This window comes from Conger conger, chromosome 12 (genome assembly GCF_963514075.1).
Source record: "Conger conger chromosome 12, fConCon1.1, whole genome shotgun sequence".
Lineage (NCBI taxonomy): Eukaryota > Metazoa > Chordata > Actinopteri > Anguilliformes > Congridae > Conger > Conger conger.
This window is the reverse complement of record NC_083771.1, coordinates 21972908-21993357: the sequence shown is the minus strand read 5'-3', so window position 1 is coordinate 21993357 and position 20450 is coordinate 21972908. Positions and strand designations below refer to the sequence as shown.

General features: G+C 50.0%; 1 protein-coding gene across 4 annotated transcripts in view; it reads left to right on the top strand.

Moving 5' to 3' along the window:
- tln1 (talin 1) overlaps nt 1–20450 on the top strand; it is a 115036-nt gene that overhangs the window by 64116 nt on the left and 30470 nt on the right. For all 4 annotated transcript variants that reach the window (XM_061263361.1, XM_061263358.1, XM_061263359.1 and 1 more), the window contains 18 exons: nt 689–983; nt 1607–1773; nt 2612–2740; nt 4338–4451; nt 5792–5905; nt 7582–7716; nt 7880–8008; nt 8818–8920; nt 9849–10057; nt 11097–11216; nt 12298–12495; nt 12898–13037; nt 13924–14017; nt 14880–14969; nt 15880–16002; nt 17420–17563; nt 18938–19099; nt 19455–19595. In XM_061263361.1, the coding sequence (XP_061119345.1) occupies nt 689–983; nt 1607–1773; nt 2612–2740; nt 4338–4451; nt 5792–5905; nt 7582–7716; nt 7880–8008; nt 8818–8920; nt 9849–10057; nt 11097–11216; nt 12298–12495; nt 12898–13037; nt 13924–14017; nt 14880–14969; nt 15880–16002; nt 17420–17563; nt 18938–19099; nt 19455–19595 (2607 nt within the window). The remainder of the gene's footprint in view (nt 1–688; nt 984–1606; nt 1774–2611; nt 2741–4337; nt 4452–5791; nt 5906–7581; nt 7717–7879; nt 8009–8817; nt 8921–9848; nt 10058–11096; nt 11217–12297; nt 12496–12897; nt 13038–13923; nt 14018–14879; nt 14970–15879; nt 16003–17419; nt 17564–18937; nt 19100–19454; nt 19596–20450) is intronic.

Below are 20450 nucleotides of genomic sequence, written 5' to 3'. Positions count from 1 at the left end.
TATGAGGACAATACAGTGATACTTTGTGGACAAATCAGGGGCAGTTTGCCTCAGAGCCCAGTCACTCCATCACAACCTGCCCACACACTCAAACCATGTTAAAGCAAGTGCGAAGTGCGGGAGAAATGAGGCTGACACTCCACTTTACCACGCCGCCACACGGTGGAGCGGCACAGATCAATGGAGCCCGCTGTTTAGCGCTGAGACGGGTGTTTTTATTTCCTTTGAAGCTCAGCTGGAGCTGGACACATGAGGCCAGGACCATTCTGTGTGCCGGGAGATGGCAGTGATCGAGATAAAGGGGGAGTTATTTAATGTCAGACTAGCATTGTTCTGAGGATCCACCCTTTCCTCTCATAACCCCATTGTGTAGTTTTCACTGTTCTGAAAGGAACTTATTTCATTATTTACTATTTCTCGTTTTTGGGGCTTTAGTTGGGTGATGTTGAACTGATGTTAACATTAGCTCGTTTCGATCTCCTGCCCTGAGTGTGTTGAAGTGTCACTGAGCAAGAGTACCTAGCCCTCAATAGCGCCCGACAAGCTGGTCGCTGGCTTGCATGGCAGCCGCTCTTCCTGTTGGTGAGAGTGTGAGAGAGTGAGTGTGAGGATTTAATCTTTGTGATAAAATTGCTATACAAGCTCAGTACATTTACCATTTCCCCCCTCCTGCCCTGCCCTTTCCCAGGTGGTGGCCCCCACCATCAGCTCTCCGGTGTGCCAGGAGCAGCTGATCGAGGCGGGCAAGCTGGTGGCCAAGTCGGTGGAGGGGTGCGTGGAGGCGTCGCAGGGCGCCACCAATGACGAGCAGCTCCTGAAGCAGGTGGGCGTGGCCGCCACGGGCGTGACCCAGGCCCTCAATGAGCTGCTGCAGCACATCAAGCAGTACGCCAGCGGGGGCCAGCCAATTGGCCGCCACGGGGAGGCCACCGACCGCATCCTCGACGTCACCGAGAACATCTTCAGCTCCATGGGAGACGCAGGTAGAGCGAGGGCCGCGGCCTCTGGCCGTGGGTGGGGCCAGGGCCCGGCTGCAGGCTGGGGCCCGTGGGTGGGGCCAGGGCCCGGCTGCAGGCTGGGGCCCGTGGGTGGGGCCAGGGCCCTGCTGCAGGCTGGGGCCCGTGGGTGGGGCCAGGGCCCTGCTGCAGGCTGGGGCCCGTGGGTGGGGCCAGGGCCCTGCTGCAGGCTGGGGCCCGTGGGTGGGGTTAACCATGAGGGTGATATTAGCTCAGGAGGTAAGAGCGGTTGTCTGGCAGTTGGAGAGCCGCTGGTTCGATACCCCTCACTGGGTGTATCGAAGTGTCCCTTCAGCAAGACGCCTAACTTGCTCCTGACAAGCTGGTTGGCACCTTGCTTGGCAGCCTTTCAGTGTTGGTTCGTTAGTGCGTGAGCATATGTGAATGTGTTGTTGTAACGCGCTTAGTTACTGGAACAACACTCTCTAAATGCAGTCCGTGGTGCAGTCCGGGATTGTGGGAGTTGTTAGAGCTTACGTTAATTGGATCCTCATGGATCTTCAGGTCTTTGATGCCTTCTGTTCCATAGTTCAGTAAACTGCCCCTGTCCAAGCTTGTGCTCTGAACATCGCTTGTTTTTCTCGGCGCAGGTGAGATGGTGCGGCAGGCCCGGATCCTGGCCCAGGCGACCTCCGACCTCGTCAACGCCATCAAGGCCGACGCCGAGGGCGAGTCGGACCTGGAGAACTCCCGCAAGCTGCTGTCGGCCGCCAAGCTTCTGGCTGACGCCACTGCCAAAATGGTGGAGGCCGCCAAGGTAACTGTCGGAGATCTTACACCAGGGCTGTCCAACCTTATCCAGAAAGGGCCGGCGTGCGTGCAGGTTGTTGTGTTAGCACAGGACTAAGACAGCTGATTCTACTCATCAAGGTCTTGATTAAAGACCACGATTAGTTCATTAGTATAATCAGGTGTGTTACTGCTGGATTAAAACAAAAACCTGCACCCACGCCGGCCCTTTTAGGATCAGATCGGACACCTCTGTCTTACACCCACCTGACTTCAAGGGTGTAGGAAACCAGCAGGGGCCACTAGATGGCAGTGAAGAGTGGACCCCAAACTAACTGAACCTTTTCCTACCCCGGGTGACACAAACACCAACTGCTCACCAGCCTCAGTCCTCATTAGTATGCTCCCGATTTGATCCAAGGCCATGGGGCTCATGATGCATAGTAACCGAATGAGCCACCCAGTCCCAACCAGCTATAGCATGCAGTAAGTACATTCAGACATAAGTCAGTATTTGAAAATAAACCCAGGGAACGAGTCGGTTGTTAGTTGTCTGTTTTAAACACACTTCAAGTGAGCAGAAGATTATAACCCTTTGGCATGGTCCCTTTCAGTGAGATAGAATTTCTGATGTTGAACACCACCTTCCCTTTCACAGAAACCATTCACACAAAGTCAGCTGAGAAAATGAGCAGAAACCTGAATTTAAAAAGGCACAGATTATTCTATGAAGGTTTTTTCAGTGAATTCATTTCATTTCATTTCAACTGAACGACCCTGATGCATTAATGCGGAGTTGGGGAGTGATTTGGGGGTTGGGACTGTGTTCTCCACCCTTGACCGCAGGCGTGTTTTTGCCATCGCAGGGCGCGGCCGCTAACCCGGACAGCGAGGAGCAGCAGCAGAAACTGCGTGAGGCGGCGGAAGGACTGCGCATGGCCACCAACGCCGCCGCACAGAACGCCATCAAGAAGAGACTGGTCAACAAGCTGGAGGTAAGAGCAGGCAACCCGCCATTTTGGCTCTCCGAGGACCTGCTCGCTGGACCTGGGTCAAACACCTGCGTGAAAATGCCTGTCTGCTTTAGCCGCTAGTAAAATATAAAAGCACTGATCCCTGTGAATTCACAAACAAACGTGGTCACCCCACCAAACCAAACCAAACCATATATACTCGAAGGAATAATCTACTCCTGAACATTGTTGAAAATTGACCTTTAATATAACATAACATAATGATAGCCCAGCCCAGCAATGCTCACTAATTACAGAGCTCTAAAGGGCACCTAACGCTCACCGTTCCTGAGTTTCTGGAGGTTTTGAAATGCTCAGTGATCTGCAGGAACATTGCTGATGTGGAAGGGGTTAACGCATATTGACACTTTTCCATGGAGGGTGTGAGCTGGTTCTCCAAACCCCCACAGCGTTTGCTTCCCACTCCGACAGGAGCAGGGCAGGAAGCAATCTGCACTCAGCAGCTGAATGTTTAGTTTGCAAACTGCATTTGCTCTCGAAGAGAGAAAATGTGCTAATACAGACCACGCCGTATCCTTTACGCCGAAAAGATCTTCCGGCAGTAAGATCAGGAGCGAGTTTGGTGTCAGATTCAGGATCTCCCGTGAGCAGCTATGCTAGGAATGGTTCTCAGAGTAAGTAGTTATTGCGGTGAGGGGGGGTTAATTACTGGCTCAGAACTGGTAACGACATGCTGTTCCTCAGTCAGTTTTAGTATCTCGTTCAGAGATGCAGGTGAGTCATTGAATAGCTTGCTCTCCATGACATGCTCCAACGTGCCGTCGCTAGTTTGTTTTGTCAAAGACTAAGCTTCAGTTTAGAAAGAACATTGTTCTGTTTTTTGTGTAAAGAGACACTGTGTAATCTCTATGTGCCACCCAAACAATTCAGAGGTCGTGAGCTTGAGTTGTGAACATTTCAGAAGCACAGTTTCTGTTTCATAGTGGGCGTGGAGTTCTAGTGTAATGTGGCATTGCAGGTGAAGAAGTATCTTCATGAAATCACCTGTACTGGTAGCGGATCACAAAGAGAACATATACACTGACTGAGTTTACTGAACTTGGCTATAACATTTCTCCTGTGGTCCCTACAGTACCTGCCCATATGATTAATATACATGATGACAATTATTGCATCACACATCCCAAACATGCGTCGGCAGGCTGGATGGTAGTCCAGCTTTATTTAACTACGTTTTTATGCTTTTACTGATTAAGGAATGTAATATTATTTTCAGATTAATATTATGTCTGCCTGTAGACCAGAATTGGGGGTAGGTCCCTCTTCAGTTTCAGGAAATTAAGTGAAATTCAGTTCATGAACTTAAAAGCAAATCAGGAAGTCAGTTTTCAGTCAGTTGAGTCTCGGGTGTGTGTCAAACACTGCCCCCTGAGTTATTTGTCTTGATAAGCAGCAGGCCTCACAGCTGTACCCCCCTGTCCCCTGCCCCCTGCCCCCTGCCCCCTGTCCCCTGCCCCCTGGCCCCTGCCCCTGCCCCCTGTCCCCTGCCCCTGCCCCTGCCCCCTGTCCCCTGTCCCCTGCCCCTGTCCCCTGTCCCCTGCCCCCTGTCCCTCTCCAGAACGCGGCGAAGCAGGCGGCGGCAGCAGCCACTCAGACCATCGCGGCGGCCCAGCACGCCGCCTCCTCCAACAAGAACCCCGCCGCCCAGCAGCAGCTCGTCCAGAGCTGCAAGGTGAGTGGAGTCGCCACGGCAACCCCCGCCCCCCACTTCCTGTTTCCTGTTTCTTTGAGGTCAGGCCGAGTTCACACCCCTCGCCTACGCTAAACCACCTCCCGTGTCCTCGGTAAACGTCTGAGCACACAGGGGCGACGCTCTTCAGAGTGAAGCGTCGCTGATTTCTGCGCCTCTCCAGGAAGTGGCAAGAACACAGGACCGTATGTTTCACAGTGCACCTACTGTACTTACTGTAGACTTGCATATGCAAGCGTTTTAGGGTTTGCGTTACTTTGCTTTTCTTATGCCACGATAAAAGTGCAGCAAACTGCCTGCATTTCTGATCCAGACCAGGTGGAGCTGTGATTTGTCATGCAACCAAGGCTGGGATTTCAGCGATGTTCGCAGGTATTGAAGGAGATTGAGGGTAGAGTCTACAGACCCACCAGATATTCAACTCTTTATTTTGAACTTGTCACCTTGTCATTGAAGCTGAAAAATCCAATTTGTCATAATACAATAAAGCCGTACAATCCTGTGGTATTGAATGTGCAGAACTGCTGTACAGCACCAGAAACACCTGTTACGACCCTTCACACCCTCCTATTGCAGATAGTACATACCAAATGCAGGAGCTGAATATCTGGGGTGTCTACCGAGGTCAGTTACATAATTATTTTGGATTCAAATAATTTTCTGTGCTGGATTTGATCTTGCCTGGTACAGTTGAGCCAACCAAGAGGACCAGAAGGCAGGGTTTGCACTTTTCAATCCACCAGACAGGCTCAGTAAAGCCCAGGTCTGGTGTCTACAGAATGTATGGTGGTGGTGGCAGTCCTCCAGGCTCAGACACCAGGGGGTCGGGACCTGTTCTGATGTGCGCTCTGTGCTGTTGGACCGGTTCTGACGTGCGCTCTGTGCTGTTGGACCTGTTCTGACGTGCGCTTTGTGCTGTTGGACCGGTTCTGACGTGCGCTTTGTGCTGTTGGACCTGTTCTGAAGTGCGCTTTGTGCTGTTGGACCTGCTCTGACGTGCGCTTTGTGCTGTTGGACCTGTTCTGACATGCGCTCTGTGCTGTTGGACCGGTTCTTACATGAGCTCTGTGCTGTTGGACCGGTTCTGACGTGCGCTCTGTGCTGTTGGACCGGTTCTGACGTGCGCTCTGTGCTGTTGGACCTGTTCTGACATGCGCTTTGTGCTGTTGGACCTGTTCTGACATGCGCTCTGTGCTGTTGGACCGGTTCTGACATGCGCTCTGTGCTGTTGGACCAGTTCTGACGTGCGCTTTGTGCTGTTGGACCGGTTCTGATGGTTCTGTGCTGTTGGACCGGTTCTGACGGTTCTGTGCTGTTGGCAGGTGGTGGCTGAGCAGATTCCCATGCTGGTCCAGGGAGTCCGTGGCAGCCAGTCCCAGCCCGACAGCCCCAGCGCCCAGCTGGCTCTGATCGGGGCCGGCCAGAACTTCCTGCAGGTGAGACCCCTCACGCCGGCTCCACGGTTACCGCTTTGACCCTTAGCGGCGTTCACTTCTTAGCGCGAGCGGCTACGCCATCCATGTGAAACAAACAAAGTCACCTTTAGCCCCAATATTCATGAGCCACAGTAATCTCCCACATAAGTGACATCAGGGGAACCAGGGGAGAAGGTGGATTCATGTACGGTTGGATAAACCGGTAAAATCAGAATGGGCACGGCAGCTGAGACTATTTCAGAATGTGAATATGCAAAAACGAATTAACTCAACAAACCGTTTGGTGCCCGGTTTTTTTTTTCCTCTCGTTTTCACAGCGTGGTGAACACAGACAATCGCATATCTTGGGGAAAGTTCCTTAGTCCTTGCACATATGGTGCAAGCGTGGACTGTAAAAATATATGTGGAAATTGGTAGCTTTCCAGGCTGTCAATCCCGAGTAGAAATTGACATTGTCATGGAAATGAGGGTGTGGGATAATCCAGTAGGTGATTTGTGCTGGTGGCAGTTATGCCTGAGTCTACTGTAGCAATAAAGTGGGCGGGCAAAGAATAATACTTTGCCATTGTACACAAAAATTACACAATATTATCCAAATTGATGTTCCCTCATAAATAGAGCGTGTCCTTGCATGGGCTTTAGCCGAAACGTGTTTGTGTCCCTATCCATTAAAAGTTGTCTTTAAATAACTGCAGTGGCATTAAGGCCTTGTTCTTTTGTTTTGTGTGAATAGTATGGGAGATTTTTTTTTTTTTGAGAAGAGCAGGGTTCATTTAATGAAGTCTTTAATAGTGTAGCATTGCTGTTCTTCATTTCCCTTAGTGAAAAGGAGCACAGATAGATGGGGCTTAGTCATTCTCTCTTCTGCTTTGCTGAGAGAGCTGCCTGCACTGAGAGTAGGAATCCTTGAGATGTCCCATATTCAGGATATATACAGAATTTGAAGTATCCGGTATTAGCATGTCCGCTGCAGTACAAAACTTCAGAACTGGATGTGCAGGTTGTAGAAAAAATGGAAGTGCCAATGTGAAGGGATTTAATAAGGTGTCTGGAAGCAAACAAACTTCTGCGGGAGGAGGACAAGGAAGCAACTCCTGCTTAATGAGTGGAAAGCAATGTGACAAGATTTGTTCTGGAATGTTCTGCAAAGGCTCCAATCATGAGTAAATGCCATGACACATGGCTATCAAGGTTAGCGCCATGCTCCCTGAACCACTGGCTAATTACTTGTACTCTGTGGCAGGGATATTGTTACCTTTAAAGATTCTACTTTTGATAGGAACTCTCTACTGGAAAGAAAGAAATCATTCTGGGTGAAAGTGATCACTCAGTACTCGCATTGTGGGGGAAATGTGCTCCACACCATTACAGAAACAACACAAATTCACTGTTGCAGTCATTTTGTGTTTCTGTTTTTTTCCCCAAAAAAACCTGTTGGTAATTATATTAAGTTTCAGATGATAGGGAACTAGAACAAAATGCTTCACATTCTCCAATATGGGGTCAATTATGTCAATACAGGAAATGAACCAATCTTCATTTCAGAATTGAAAAAGTACCACCCTGTTCTGTGAGGATTCTTTTTTGATTTAATGAATTGATTTTTATTTCAATTTCCTGAATTGAAATTGAGTTGTGTCCCCCCCCACTCTGACTACTCTGTCTCCTGCACGCAGCCTGGAGCCAAAATGGTGACTGCAGCCAAGGCCACCGTGCCGACCATCGGCGACCAAGCCTCTGCCATGCAGCTCAGCCAGTGTGCCAAGAACCTGGCCTCTGCCCTGGCCGAGCTCCGCACCGCAGCACAGAAGGTAAGGGTGACATCGGCAGGGCGTCAGAGCGCCCTCGTCAATCACTCACTACTTAAGAGCTGCTCATACTTAAAATGGTGCATCTGGCCATTCCTTTTAGGGGAGAGGCGATGTTCGCTTCCTGTTTTGTGTCCACTCTCCTCACTTCCTGTTTTCATGACAGGCGCAGGAAGCCTGCGGCCCACTGGAGATTGACAATGCCCTGTCCGTGGTGCGCGGTCTGGAGAAGGACATGCGCGAGACCAAGACCTCAGCAGCCGAAGGCAAACTCAAGCCCCTGCCCGGGGAAACGGTAAGGGGGAGAGGGAGAAAGGGAAAGGGAGAGGGAGAGGGAGAGGGAGAGCAGGGGGAGTGGGGAGAGAGTGAGAGAGACCGAGAAAGACAGCAAGAGAGCCCTTGCAGAGCTTCCTCCACTCGCATAGCTTGCAGTCTCATGGGTTGCTAGTTTTACACTTCCTGTCACATGACAGGTGGCCCTGGCCACAAGCTTTGCGTAGGTGTATCGTCATGACACCCTGCCTCAAAACGGCTTCTTCAGATAATTTTCTCACAGGCCTCGTGGTTATTTATGGCATCTGTCTGTATATTCCAGTTACACTGTTAACCAGGTTCTGTGTTGTTGTTGCTGGGGTTTCGCAGCGTGGGAGTGGGCTGCTATAAAAGTGTGGTTGCATGCTTGTGAAGTGGCATAAACCAGCCATGATGATTCCCTGCTGTAGTATGTTTGATCTGGAGCTTATGGAGCGCAGGAAAGGCTGCATTCCTTGTAGAAATGTGTGTATGATTATTCCTCAGTGCAGGAGTGGTTTTTACGGGGGGTTCGTCATGTCTTAAGGTCACATGATTCTCATGATAGCACTTAACGGCGCCGCATGCTGGAGATATTGGAGAGTGCTGGCATTTCTGTGCTGGCATTATTCTTCCTGAAGTACACCACAAACCCGAGACTCTTTTTTTATTTTCTTCTCTCCATCTCCCTCTCACTTTCTTCCCATCTCTCGCTCACTCACACTCCCCCTCTCTTCTCTCTGACGCTCACTTTCCCATACTTTCACTTTCAATTTTTCCCTCTCTTTCTTCTTCCTCCTCTCTCTCTCTCAGCTGGAGAAGAGTTCCCAGGATCTGGGCAGCAGCACCAAGGCGGTGAGCTCAGCCATCGCCCAGCTGCTGAGTGAAGCCACCCAGGGCAATGAAAACTACACAGGTAAGGCCCATGACCTTTGACCCCTGCACAGGGCAATGAGAACTACACGGGTAAGGCCCATAACCTTTAACCCCCACTCAAGGACTGAACTGGAATGGAACAGACCCCACACTGCTAGCTGCATATTACGTGCAATTACAATGAAGTTCTTTCATCCGCATTTAGACCACTGACCACGAAATGTAAAGGTTTGAGGTACTGTTGTGCAGGTTGCTCCAGGTCGATGTTTGCAGTTGCTCTGTGGTCACCAAAGCTCCCACTGGCTGTCTATCTGTCACTCGTGCTGGGCACCTCCCAGAGGTTCCAACACTCTTTAAGAATCCAAGAAAATATTATTTCTGAAATACAAAATCCTGGAGAGTCACAGAGTGGACTCAAATACTCTACTTAGACCCTAAGAATCAGGGAAAGATATGTAAAAATACAAAATGAACAGGCTAAGGCATCCCATCTTTCTTACCGACTTGATGGTGTTTGCTGTGAAGTCTTGTAATATCACTGTGCCGATTGTGCCATCAAACTCACAGATTTTTTGCTTTAGTTCCACTGTCAAAAGTATATTTTGAAGGTAAGGCGTGACACATTGCAGAGGAGAAGCGACTCTAAAGGTAGCCATGACAATTGTACCAACATTTGAAAATGTTGCCCATGAAAAAGATTTGGAATGCTGGAGTAATCATGGCTCTGATCTGAGTGGGGCCCCTCTTGCAGGCATTGTGATGGCAGAGTAATCATGGCTCTGATCTCAGTGGGGCCCTCTTGCAGGCATTGTGATGGCAGAGTAATCATGGCTCTGATCTCAGTGGGGCCCTCTTGCAGGCATTGTGATGGCAGAGTAATCATGGCTCTGATCTCAGTGGGGCCCTCTTGCAGGCATTGTGATGGCAGAGTAATCATGGCTCTGATCTGAGTGGGGCCCCTCTTGCAGGCATGGCTGCACGTGATGTCGCTCAGGCCCTCCGCGCCCTGGCTTCGTCCGCACGCGGGGTGGCCGCCAACACCGCCGACCCCCAGGCCTGCAACGCCATGCTGGACTGCGCCGCGGACGTCATGGACAAGTCGGCCAACCTCATCGAGGAGACCAAGAGAGCCATCGCCAAGCCCGGGGACCCAGAGAGCCAGCAGAGGCTGGCCCAGGTTAGTGCTCCTCCTGAGGGCCGCGACCCTGGCACCGACCTGCCATTCACTGTGCTTTAACCCTTTCATGTCCGGTAACATTCCTGCAGATGACTCGCTGCAAGAACCATACAAAACCAGTATTTTAGTCTTGTTTTTGCACTTGGTCATATTTCGATTAAGTTTTTGCTATATAAGACAAATGTAGTGCCAATGAGGTAAGGCGGTTGATGACTTCAGTGTGATCGTGGATAAGAAAATGTCACTTGTCATTCAACCAGTAGTCTTATTACAAGACTAAAACACTTGTTAAGTCAGTTTTTGCAGTGCTGGCCATTTTGAAAGAAGCATTTATTTTCCAAAAACTATTTATTTTATTAATGAAATTGTTTTTGGAAAATACATTCTTCTTTCAAAATGACATGTTAAGATGTTAAGTTGAATATTCTCAGTGACATACAGGCAAGTTTACAAGTTTAACAGAATCTAAAGAGTTAAAGTATTTTGAATGCGTGTTTGACCCAGATCTGGCTCAGACAGATGGGTTCTGGGGTGTGGTATCTGTTTGAACGGCACAAGGTGAAAGGGCATCGCAGAGCTAAGACTTTTATTCAGACGTTTTATTCAGACTAGTACTTTCCTTGCTGCATCATAAATGGGTTTCCTAATACGCGCTTCATCTTTCACTCAATCCATTAGCCTCTGTTTTCATCTCTCTTTGCCTAAGTGCTGTCCTGGATTGTCTGTCCTTTAAGTCACATCTCTGTTAAGATTCTCCTGACATCAGAAGGGAGATGTGTAATTGGTGTTGTTCCAGCACTATGAAGCAAATTCACTTTGCATTGGTTAATGGTTTTCATTCTCTATCGTAATGCAGTAATACTGATGACCTTCGTGTCTTTCTATGTGTGTCTGTGTACATGCCTGTATCTGTGTCTGTGTCTGTGTGTATCTGTGTGCCTTTCTGTGCGTGTCTGTGCACGTGCCTGTGTGTGCATGTGCCTGTGTGTGCACGTGCCTGTGTGTGTGTGTCCGTGTGTGTGTATGTGTGTACGTGTAGGTGGCAAAGGCTGTGTCCCAGGCCCTGAACAGGACGGTAAACTGCTTGCCTGGACAGAGAGATGTGGACAACGCCATCCGGACAGTCGGAGAGGCCAGCAAGAAGCTCCTGTCCAACTCGGTGCGTGGAGCCAGAGAGACCAGGCCCATACTCAAACCTGCTAAAATAAATCATATCCAGATCGTCTTACAGCACATTATGCAGTCACGTAGGCCACGTGACTGAGCAACACACTCATCATAAATATATCTTACACACCAACATCTGAACTGTTCACTTGAGTGTCAGTGAAATTGAATTGATTTGCATTATTGTCTAATTCAATCAAAGGCCTTTTGAAGTGGCTGCTGAGTCTAGAATCACTGGATTCACTGACCGCTTGCATGGCTGCTCCAATAGCTTCATTCCCATGCAACCGCAAAGAGTAAACAATCACGCAAAAAGCAATGCATTCAGCTATACTGTGGTTTTGGTGTTTGGGCCAACCACGTTTAAAGTGACAGGGTCTCACAGGTGTTCAACAGGAAAAATTCTCAGAAACGACTAGGGCCTTCTTTTTTCTTTTGTACCAATGTGGCATTATTGTTTGGCTCAGTGAGTCATCTCCTGAACTTGGCAAGGTTTGCCTGCAGGATACTGATGTGTGACGTGTTGTCCTGTTTTATTCTGTGTGGAGGAGGGCAGGTCTGAGGTTGACGTGGAGCTCGATACCCCTTGGCCAGTGTTCCCTCTGTCTTCGAAATTCCATAGAAATATTTACATCATTTGAAAGTCATAGGAAAGTCACAGAGTGTGGCCAAATGTCCCACTGTTCTTGATAAGTCAGGAAAACGTTTTCCCAAGCGAAGTTCATTCATTTTTCTCAGTAGCACCTTGCTTATTATCACATCTTGCAGTGTCAGACAACACACTTTTTTTCCAATTAGATACTCATGAGGGTGTAGGATGGATTGAAGATCTGCTTCGAAGTTAAACCTTACACTCTCAACCGGACACTCACTAACAATGCAAACAAATTTGGACAGTTCCTCTGCCAAGAGTCACCCATCACCACAGATGCAATGCAACTGAAAATGCATCTCCATTTTCAAATTGCAGCCTTGACTATTGCACCGAAGTAATACTCTTTGAATGGAATCGAAAAGTTGAATCTGATTTGAGGGGGATCCCTGCTTTGCTCATTTCCCCCCTCCTTACGCAGTTCCCTGCGGGCGGTAAGAACTTCCAGGAGGCGCAGGCCAACCTGAACCAGGCTGCCGCCGGGCTGAACCTGTCCGCTAACGAGCTGGTGCAGGCCTCCCGCGGCACCACCCAGGACCTGGCCAAGGCCTCGGGCAAGTTCGGCCAGGACTTCAACGAGTTCCTGGAGGCCGGCGTGGACATGGCTGGGCAGTCACAGGTGGGCCCCCGGCAGGAAGCGTCAAACTGGAAGTGGTATCTGGGAAATTGGAGGGAGATGGTTTTGTAATTGAGCCGTCCATTTTGTTTCACTTGGGTCAATTGAGGATGTCACTGGACTTATATATGCTCACACAATAGTGTGGATGTTATTAATTACATTTCTGAATTGACTGAATTGAAGTGAAATTCAAACTTGTGTTTGTTCTTGGGAGAGCTGCAGTTTGTATATGTCTATTTTCAAGTCGGTTTCTTTATGCTGTGCGTGAAACCAAAGGCAAATCTCAATCTAAGCGCCAATTAAATCTTGAGTCAAAATTCATTCAATATGGCACTATGAATAATTTGTTACTTGGTAAAAAATTAATCTTCTTGTCTTTAATTTCTCTTGGTGTTTTTGCAGTCCAAGGAAGACCAGACGCAGGTGGTCACCAACCTGAAGACCATCTCCATGTCCTCCAGCAAGCTCCTGCTGGCTGCCAAGGCCCTCTCCACCGACCCCAACGCCCCCAACCTCAAGAACCAGCTGGCAGCCGCGGCCCGGTAAGAGTCCCCGCCCCCTCCCCGTTCGTGAGGGCGCTCCGAACAGCCTCTTCACACTGGCAGTACCTCCTGAGAGAGTGGGCTTCAGCGTTAGCACGCCGCGGCTGCGCTCGGAGATAAAGAGGTTTGTGCCGCGGGTCTCCGGAGCGGCCTACCCCATCCTCAGAGCTCCCCGTGTGCGCAGTGCGGGGAGGTCGGTGAAGCGAGGGTCGCATACGCGCGTGGAGGACGGAGAAGTGGTGCTTGTGTTGTAAAACCTGGCTCTCAAGCGACACACGGTTCCCCTAACGGGCTCTCCTCTCCGTGAATTAGCATCTATTACATAAGGCACCCCCCTTCTGTGGCTGCTCATGGAAATCGGCATGGTTACATAATGGTGCCGTTTGCAAAGCCGAAATGTTTGGCTTTGTCAGAGGAACGGGTGGCAGGCTGCAAGAGCCTGCAACAGCAGCGTAGCGCTGAGGCGTGCTGGGTAGGGTCAGAGGTCACGCGCTGATGAACACATTGCGAGCTGTGCTCTCCGGACACACAGGCACATGCACACACAGTTCTCTCTCTCTCTCTCTCTCTCTCTCTCTGCAAGGCATCCCAGAGAGGGCTCACGCGGATAGGTAGCCGTAAATGCCAGGCGCGTGTGGGCGAGCCTCGGCTCTCAGCAGCTAGCGCTCTCTCCCTCCCGCCCTCCCTCCATCCATCCCCCCCTCTCTCTCTGTTTCTTTCCCTCCCTCTCCCTCTCTAATCTCACATCATACTTATGGCTGGCTCGCTTCCCTGTTATATCTCTCACTCTACCCCTCTCCCACTCTCTCTCACTTGCTCTCTCCATCTCCCCCCCTCTCTTTTCTATAACTAATTCTCTCTCTCTCTCTCTCTCTCTCTCTCACAGTGCCGTCACTGACAGCATCAACCAGCTAATCACCATGTGCACCCAGCAGGCCCCGGGGCAGAAGGAGTGTGATAACGCCCTGCGCGAGTTGGAGGTACGCTCTGTTACTGCCGTCTCTCCCTCTCTCCCTCTCCCTCTCCCTCTCCCTCTCTCTCTCCCTCCCTCTCCCTCTCTCCCTCTCCCTCTCCCTCTCCCTCTCCCTTTCCCTCTCCCTCTCTCCCTCTCCCTCTCCCTCTCCCTCTCTCTCCCTCCCTCTCTATCCCTCTCCCTCTCTCCCTCCCTCTCCCTCTCTCCCTCCCTCTCCCTCTCCCCCTCTCTCTCTCTTTCACTCTCTCTCTCCCTCTCTCTGCATCCCTCTCTCTCTCCCTCTCTCTCTCTGTCTACCTCTCCCTCTCTCCCTCCCTCTCCCTCTCCCTCTCTCTCTCTCTCTCTCTCTCTCTCTCCCTCTCCCTCTCCCTCCCTCTCTTCCTTTCTCTCTTTTCCTCTCTCTCTCTGCCTCCCTCTCTTCCTCTCTCTCTCTCACTCTTTCTCTCCCTCCCTCTCCCTCTCCCTCTCTCTCTCTCCCTCCCTCTCTCTCTCTCTCACTCTTTCTCTCTCTCCCTCCCTCTCCCTCCCTCTCTCTTCCTTTCTCTCTCTTCCTCTCTCTCTTTCTCAGAGAACAGGTTCTCAGGACATCCCACACCCAGCAGATACGTGGGAGTCCTCCCGACGTCCTGCCCTGTGGGTCAAAGTTCACAAACTGCTTTTTATTGTTGGGTTTTCATGCTCATTTCCCTGTATTATGGGAATATATACCTAATATACCTACATTAAAGTAAGTTTGATTCCTGTGGGTCAGAGCACCCAGGTTTTTCCTCCTTCTGCTCAGATACAGAGAATAGAGTGAGTGAGTGAGTAAATATGTTCTGCAGGTGGTTCTGTTATCATGTCTGGAAATAATCTTTCCCCCCCTCTAGACGGTTCGAGGGATGCTGGAGAACCCCACAGAGGCTGTGTGCGACCTCTCCTACTTCGACTGCATCGACAGCGTCATGGAGAACTCCAAGGTACGGTTCAGTTTCCACCTGCGTTAGCGCCCAAGCATCGCGTCTTACGACTCGTATGCACTCTTGATATTGTTTTCATGTTGTGTATGCTACCCTCTTCCTCTATGTTCAGGCTGAGTCTTGGTCCATTAAGCACAGCTGGGGGGAAGCACACATTAATGGCTGGTGACAAAGTTCCAAATTTAAATGAGCCGATTAGCCGGTTCTCGTTAATTGATTCGTTGTGGGCGCTGCAGCTGTGATGTTAAAGTTCATGTAGCGCGTGTCGGATCAGGTTGGAGCGGCGTGGGACTAAAAAATTCTGACAAGCACGGGATTGGTTCCAGTGCGGCAGGCTTGTCATAGTGGACATGAAGTAGTCATGATGGCAAAAAAGCTGCTCAAAAACTGTAACTGGGAAGAAAACTCAATAGCCTGTACTGGCTATGAAGAACTGTCATCAGTATCTATCAGATGTTTCGGGTATGTTTATGTGGCTTCAAGACTTTAAAAAGGCGACTGAGATGGCCTTCATAGATTTTGATGCTGGAGTTACAAGCCTGGATTTTAACTAGGGGGGGACATTGGCTCAGTCAGTAAGAGCAGTCGTCTGGCAGTCGGAGGGTCGCCAGTTTGATCCCGCCCTGGGCGTATCGAAGTGTCCCTGAGCAAGACACCCAACCCCCAAATGCTCCCGACGAGCGGGTTGGTGCCTTGCATGGCAGCCCATTGCCGTTGGTATATGAATGCATGAATGGGTGAATGAGAAGCATCAATTGTACAGCGCTTTGGATAAAGACGCTATATAAATGCCAACCATTTACCATTTAACCTTTTTTTACTTGAATTATAACAGCATCTATAGAGTTAAACTGTTGTAAAAACATTTTACATTATATTGAATTTTTGTATTTTTGTATTTTTCACGCAGGTCTTGGGAGAGGCCATGGCCGGGATTTCTCACAATGCCAAGAACAGCAACCTGCCGGAGTTCGGCGACTCGGTCAGCTCCGGCTCCAAGGCCCTGTGCGGCCTCACGGAGGCAGCGGCTCAGGTGAACCCCGACAGGGAGGGGTCTGAGGGAGGGTCTGGGGGAGAGAGAGAGAGGGGTCTGAGGGAGGGTCTGGAGGAGAGAGAGGGACAGGGTCTGAGGGAGGGTCTGGAGGAGGGAGAGGGACAGGGTCTGAGGGAGGGTCTGGGGGAGAGAGAGGGACAGGGTCTGAGGGAGGGTCTGGAGGAGGGAGAGGGACAGGGTCTGAGGGAGGGTCTGGGGGAGAGAGAGGGACAGGGTCTGAGGGAGGGTCTGGGGGAGAGAGAGGGACAGGGACAGGGACAGGGGGAGGGGGAGAGAGAGGGAGGGACAGGGTCTGGTGGAGAGAGAGAGAGGGAGAGGGACAGGGTCTGGGGGAGAGAGAGAGGGAGGGAGGGAGGGAGGGAGGGAGGGAGGGAGAGGGACAGGGTCTGGGGGAGAGAGGGAGGGAGGGAGAGGGACAGGGTCTGGGGGAGGGAGAGGGACAGGGTCTGGGGGAGAGAGAGGGAGAGGGTCTGGAGGAGCGAGGGAGACGGGGTCTGGAGGAGGGAGAGGGTCTGGGGGAGGGAGAGGGAGAGGGTCTGGAGGAGAGAGAGGGACAGGGTCTGTGATCCTTGCTGGCCGAATCCTCTCCCTCGGCTGATTTGCACCCATAATCTGATTGTGAGTCGCCCTGTCACCGATGTGGTCTCAGGAGGACATGCTCCTTTGGGACTCAGTCAGAGCCTCTCTGCAGAGGCACCACACTGTGGAGGGGGGCTCAGAGTCAGAATGTGAGTGTGGAAGCAGAGCGGATCCCGGTGCCTCCGGTCTGCCCTGCGCTGCGTAGGAAGTGGCAGTGGGTGGGAGCTGCACGTCGCTCATATTTCAGCGTTGGCTATTGCTGTGCTTCAGCGAAGACACACACACACACTTGCACACACTCTCGCACAATCGTAAGTGAAGCAGGCATTGTGTGCTTTTAAAAGCCCAGTGAGTCATCCACGAAGAGAGCACTCGAAAACATCAGAGCGTTGGAACAAAGCACCGGAGCTCCTGCCTTTCTCCCATTCCAGCACATTCTCAGGGTCTTTCTGTGAGGGGTCCTGGTCGCCACGGAAGGACATATGGTATTGCTGTGAATAAAAACGTATATAATAAAAATATATTTTTAAATGGAAATGTGTAAGAGAGGTGCTCATTATTCTGGTCCTGGAGGCATTCTTCTTCAGTTTTTCATGATGGAGCGGCAGGGAGCTTCAGCTCCTGTTTCTTACCACAGACCTCATTACGCCGTTGCAGTATCCAGTGCAGTTGCCAGATTGTTTCTATGGTTCTGAGAAACCCGATCGAATATGGATCGATTCAGAAGCAGCCCTCCAGGAAACGAAGGTGAGCTGCAGTGTATTCTGGGAGGAAAGCTCTTACCATGTTAACGCGAGCGTTTCTGTTCCCCTTTCAGGCGGCTTACCTGGTTGCCGTTTCGGACCCCAGCAGCCACGCCGGTCAGAAGGGTCTGGTGGACCCGGCCCAGTTCGCCCGAGCCAACCAGTCCATCCAGATGGCCTGCCAGAACCTGACCGACCCAGCCTGCACCCAGTCCCAGGTAGGCCCTCCTGAACCACGCCCACAGTGCTCCATGCATCGTGACCCAGAGAGGATGGAGCTACAGCACCATCCATGCTAACCTCACGCACTCTAACACTGCAGAGAAGGACCTGTCCTCTATGCTACTGTATGGGTCCATGCTACTGATTTAGATCACATTTCCTCCAAAGACCCAGGAATTGAGGTTTGTCCCTCGTAGGGGACATGAGTCTCTGTTTCCTAATCTCAGGAATCATATATTCTTCTGTGCTGAAACTACAAGGGACATTCAATACATTTTTTTACATTTTTAAAAAAATCCAAGACACTTGTATTTTGTAAATAAATAAAAAATGTATATGTATCTTAACATTATTTGAAATACTTTAACCTTTGGATTAAAGTCCTGCACATTACCGGAAAAAATGGATGTGTTTTAGTGAAATTCTTTTTCTTATGATCCTTTGGTTTTTGGTTAGTAACGCCTTTCTTTGAACATCTTCAGGGATCTGTAGGAATTCACTCATACATCTGATTGTTACAGTGACAGTTTAAATATTTCAAATATGTAGGTCTGACATGGTGCTGTTCCATGAGAAAATTTGTAGTTAAAGTGTATCTCTGAACTTTTGTTTTCAAGTAGTCAAACACTCCTTTGGTTTGCTGGTTGTTTTTATTGTAGCGTTTTGTATTGAATTTTTCATGCTGTGTGCTGTAACATCTCAGTGAGAGTCCCCATGAAAAATATATTTATCTCTTAATGTTTTTTTTTTTTTTTTTGCAAAAGTCAAGGATGAACAGAAATGTAAAAAAAAAACAAAAAACGCTACTGTAGTTTCCTTTGATACGCAGGATAAAATAGCGGATGATATCCCATCACGGTTAACTGCTGGGGTCAGAAGGGTCTCTTTTTAAGTTGCTTAATAACAGCTTGGAAGAGGTGACAACAGGGTTATGGGGAAATCGCATTAGCCAGCAGCAGCTTTTCATTGAGTGACTTTGAAAGCTAGAAGCAGCTAATCTACATGTGTCATCGTGTTTTCCCCTCCAGGTCTGCAATCAGCTTTATCTGTGCTCCTTTATCTTCCCTCCACTGAATCCCAAAAAAACCCCCAGTTTGAGCTGGATTATTTCTGCTCCCTCTGGTTCACCACACGCTCCTATTGCGACTTCATGCTGTGGTGGCTGAATTTCAGATCAGGATAAACTGTGTCTGGTGATGTAACCGCGTCAGTGGTAAATTTAGCAGGCTATTTTTTTCCTCCATGGATCATCTTGAGCGAAGTCGAGCATGTTTTCTTTCGCTGAAACGGTTTGAGGGGAGCCGGTGCCGGGGGGGGGGGGGGCTTTTGTTCCCCTTTCTCACTAACGCGCCTCCGTTGTCTCTCCCAAGGTCCTCTCCGCCGCCACCATTGTTGCCAAACACACGTCCGCCCTCTGCAACGCCTGCCGACTCGCCTCCTCAAAGACCGCCAACCCCGTCGCTAAGCGACAGTTCGTCCAGTCCGCTAAGGAGGTGGCCAACAGCACGGCCAATCTCGTCAAATCCATCAAGGTACGTACTGGGAGAAAGGCGACACCAAATTAAAGTAGATTAAATAAATCTCGTGATATGTTGCTTAACTGGCAATGGTAGCGTTGCTAGTTCGAGCCCTCTGTGGGCACATAGGGACATCATTGTATCTGGAGAAATGAAGTCACCTCCTTAAATGATAAAGAAAAAGACTTGAGCGCAAAGACCGCTCCTGTACCCTCTCGCTCTCCCCACTTGCAGCCGTTCTGTCTGGCATTTCTCCCAGGGAATCCTTGATAAAGAGAAGCATGTTCTGAAAGGACCTCTTAATAAAGGATTGGTGTGGGGTGTGAAATGGAGTGTGTCTGAGGAGGTTCCCGTCTCTCCTCTCCCGCAGGCCCTGGACGGAGCGTTCAACGAGGAGAACCGGGAGAAATGCAAGGCCGCCACGGGCCCCCTGATCGAGGCGGTGGACAACCTCACCGCTTTCGCCTCCAACCCCGAGTTCGCCAGCGTCCCAGCACAGATCAGCCCGGAGGTACATCCACTCCGGACCGAAGGAGCCCTCGAAACTTACTCAAAACATCTGACATATTATACAGAGATCCCGTGGGCCTGCCCCACATTCGCAAAGGCCATAACTTTGATATTTATACTCTACGCTAATGCTGTCATTGGGGCGTCAGTATTCATTCATTTCTTTGGTTCGGTTTTGTGATGAACCTTTGAACCTTTAAAGGTCCATGCACTGTTGTATACTGTATGTGTTCTAATGGGTAATCTGATTGACCTGCACTGGGAGGTCAGAGGTCAGCAGGCTTAAGCTGAGTGTGCTTCAGCCAGGGGTTTAGCGCTGCTGCAGTGCTTGTCCCTGACAGATGTCTCGCATTAATCCAGATGAGACATTTCTGTATATCTTTCTTTTTTTAGTCCTCGTAGCGCTGTACTAATGTGTAAAGGGGCCCCGGGCTATCGAATCAGGACTGTGCTGATTGTGGCTAGCGGCCATGTTGGGCAGTGAATTACTGGACTTTGCCTCACCCTGGAACAGATATCAGTTAGTGGGGTGTCCATGTTTCACTCTGCACCAGTGCTGTAAATTTTGTCTCTGTCCTGTGATTGTGAAACGCTCCCATGTGTTACTTGTTCTGTGAATTTGTTAAGGAGAATGAACAAGTACATCGCTGAGAAATTGGAAGTTCAATTTTGTAATATATCACCAGAAGCTCCTGTTACCAACCGAAGCCTCCTGTAGTTAAGAAGCAGAGACTCAATTTTCTCAGTTTGCAGAATATGTGCCTCAGTATCTGTGGTGGAACCTCCCGCCTGCTGCATTGTTAGGCCACCTGACTACTTGGCACTCGCTCAGCAGAAATCGCCCTTTACAAAAATG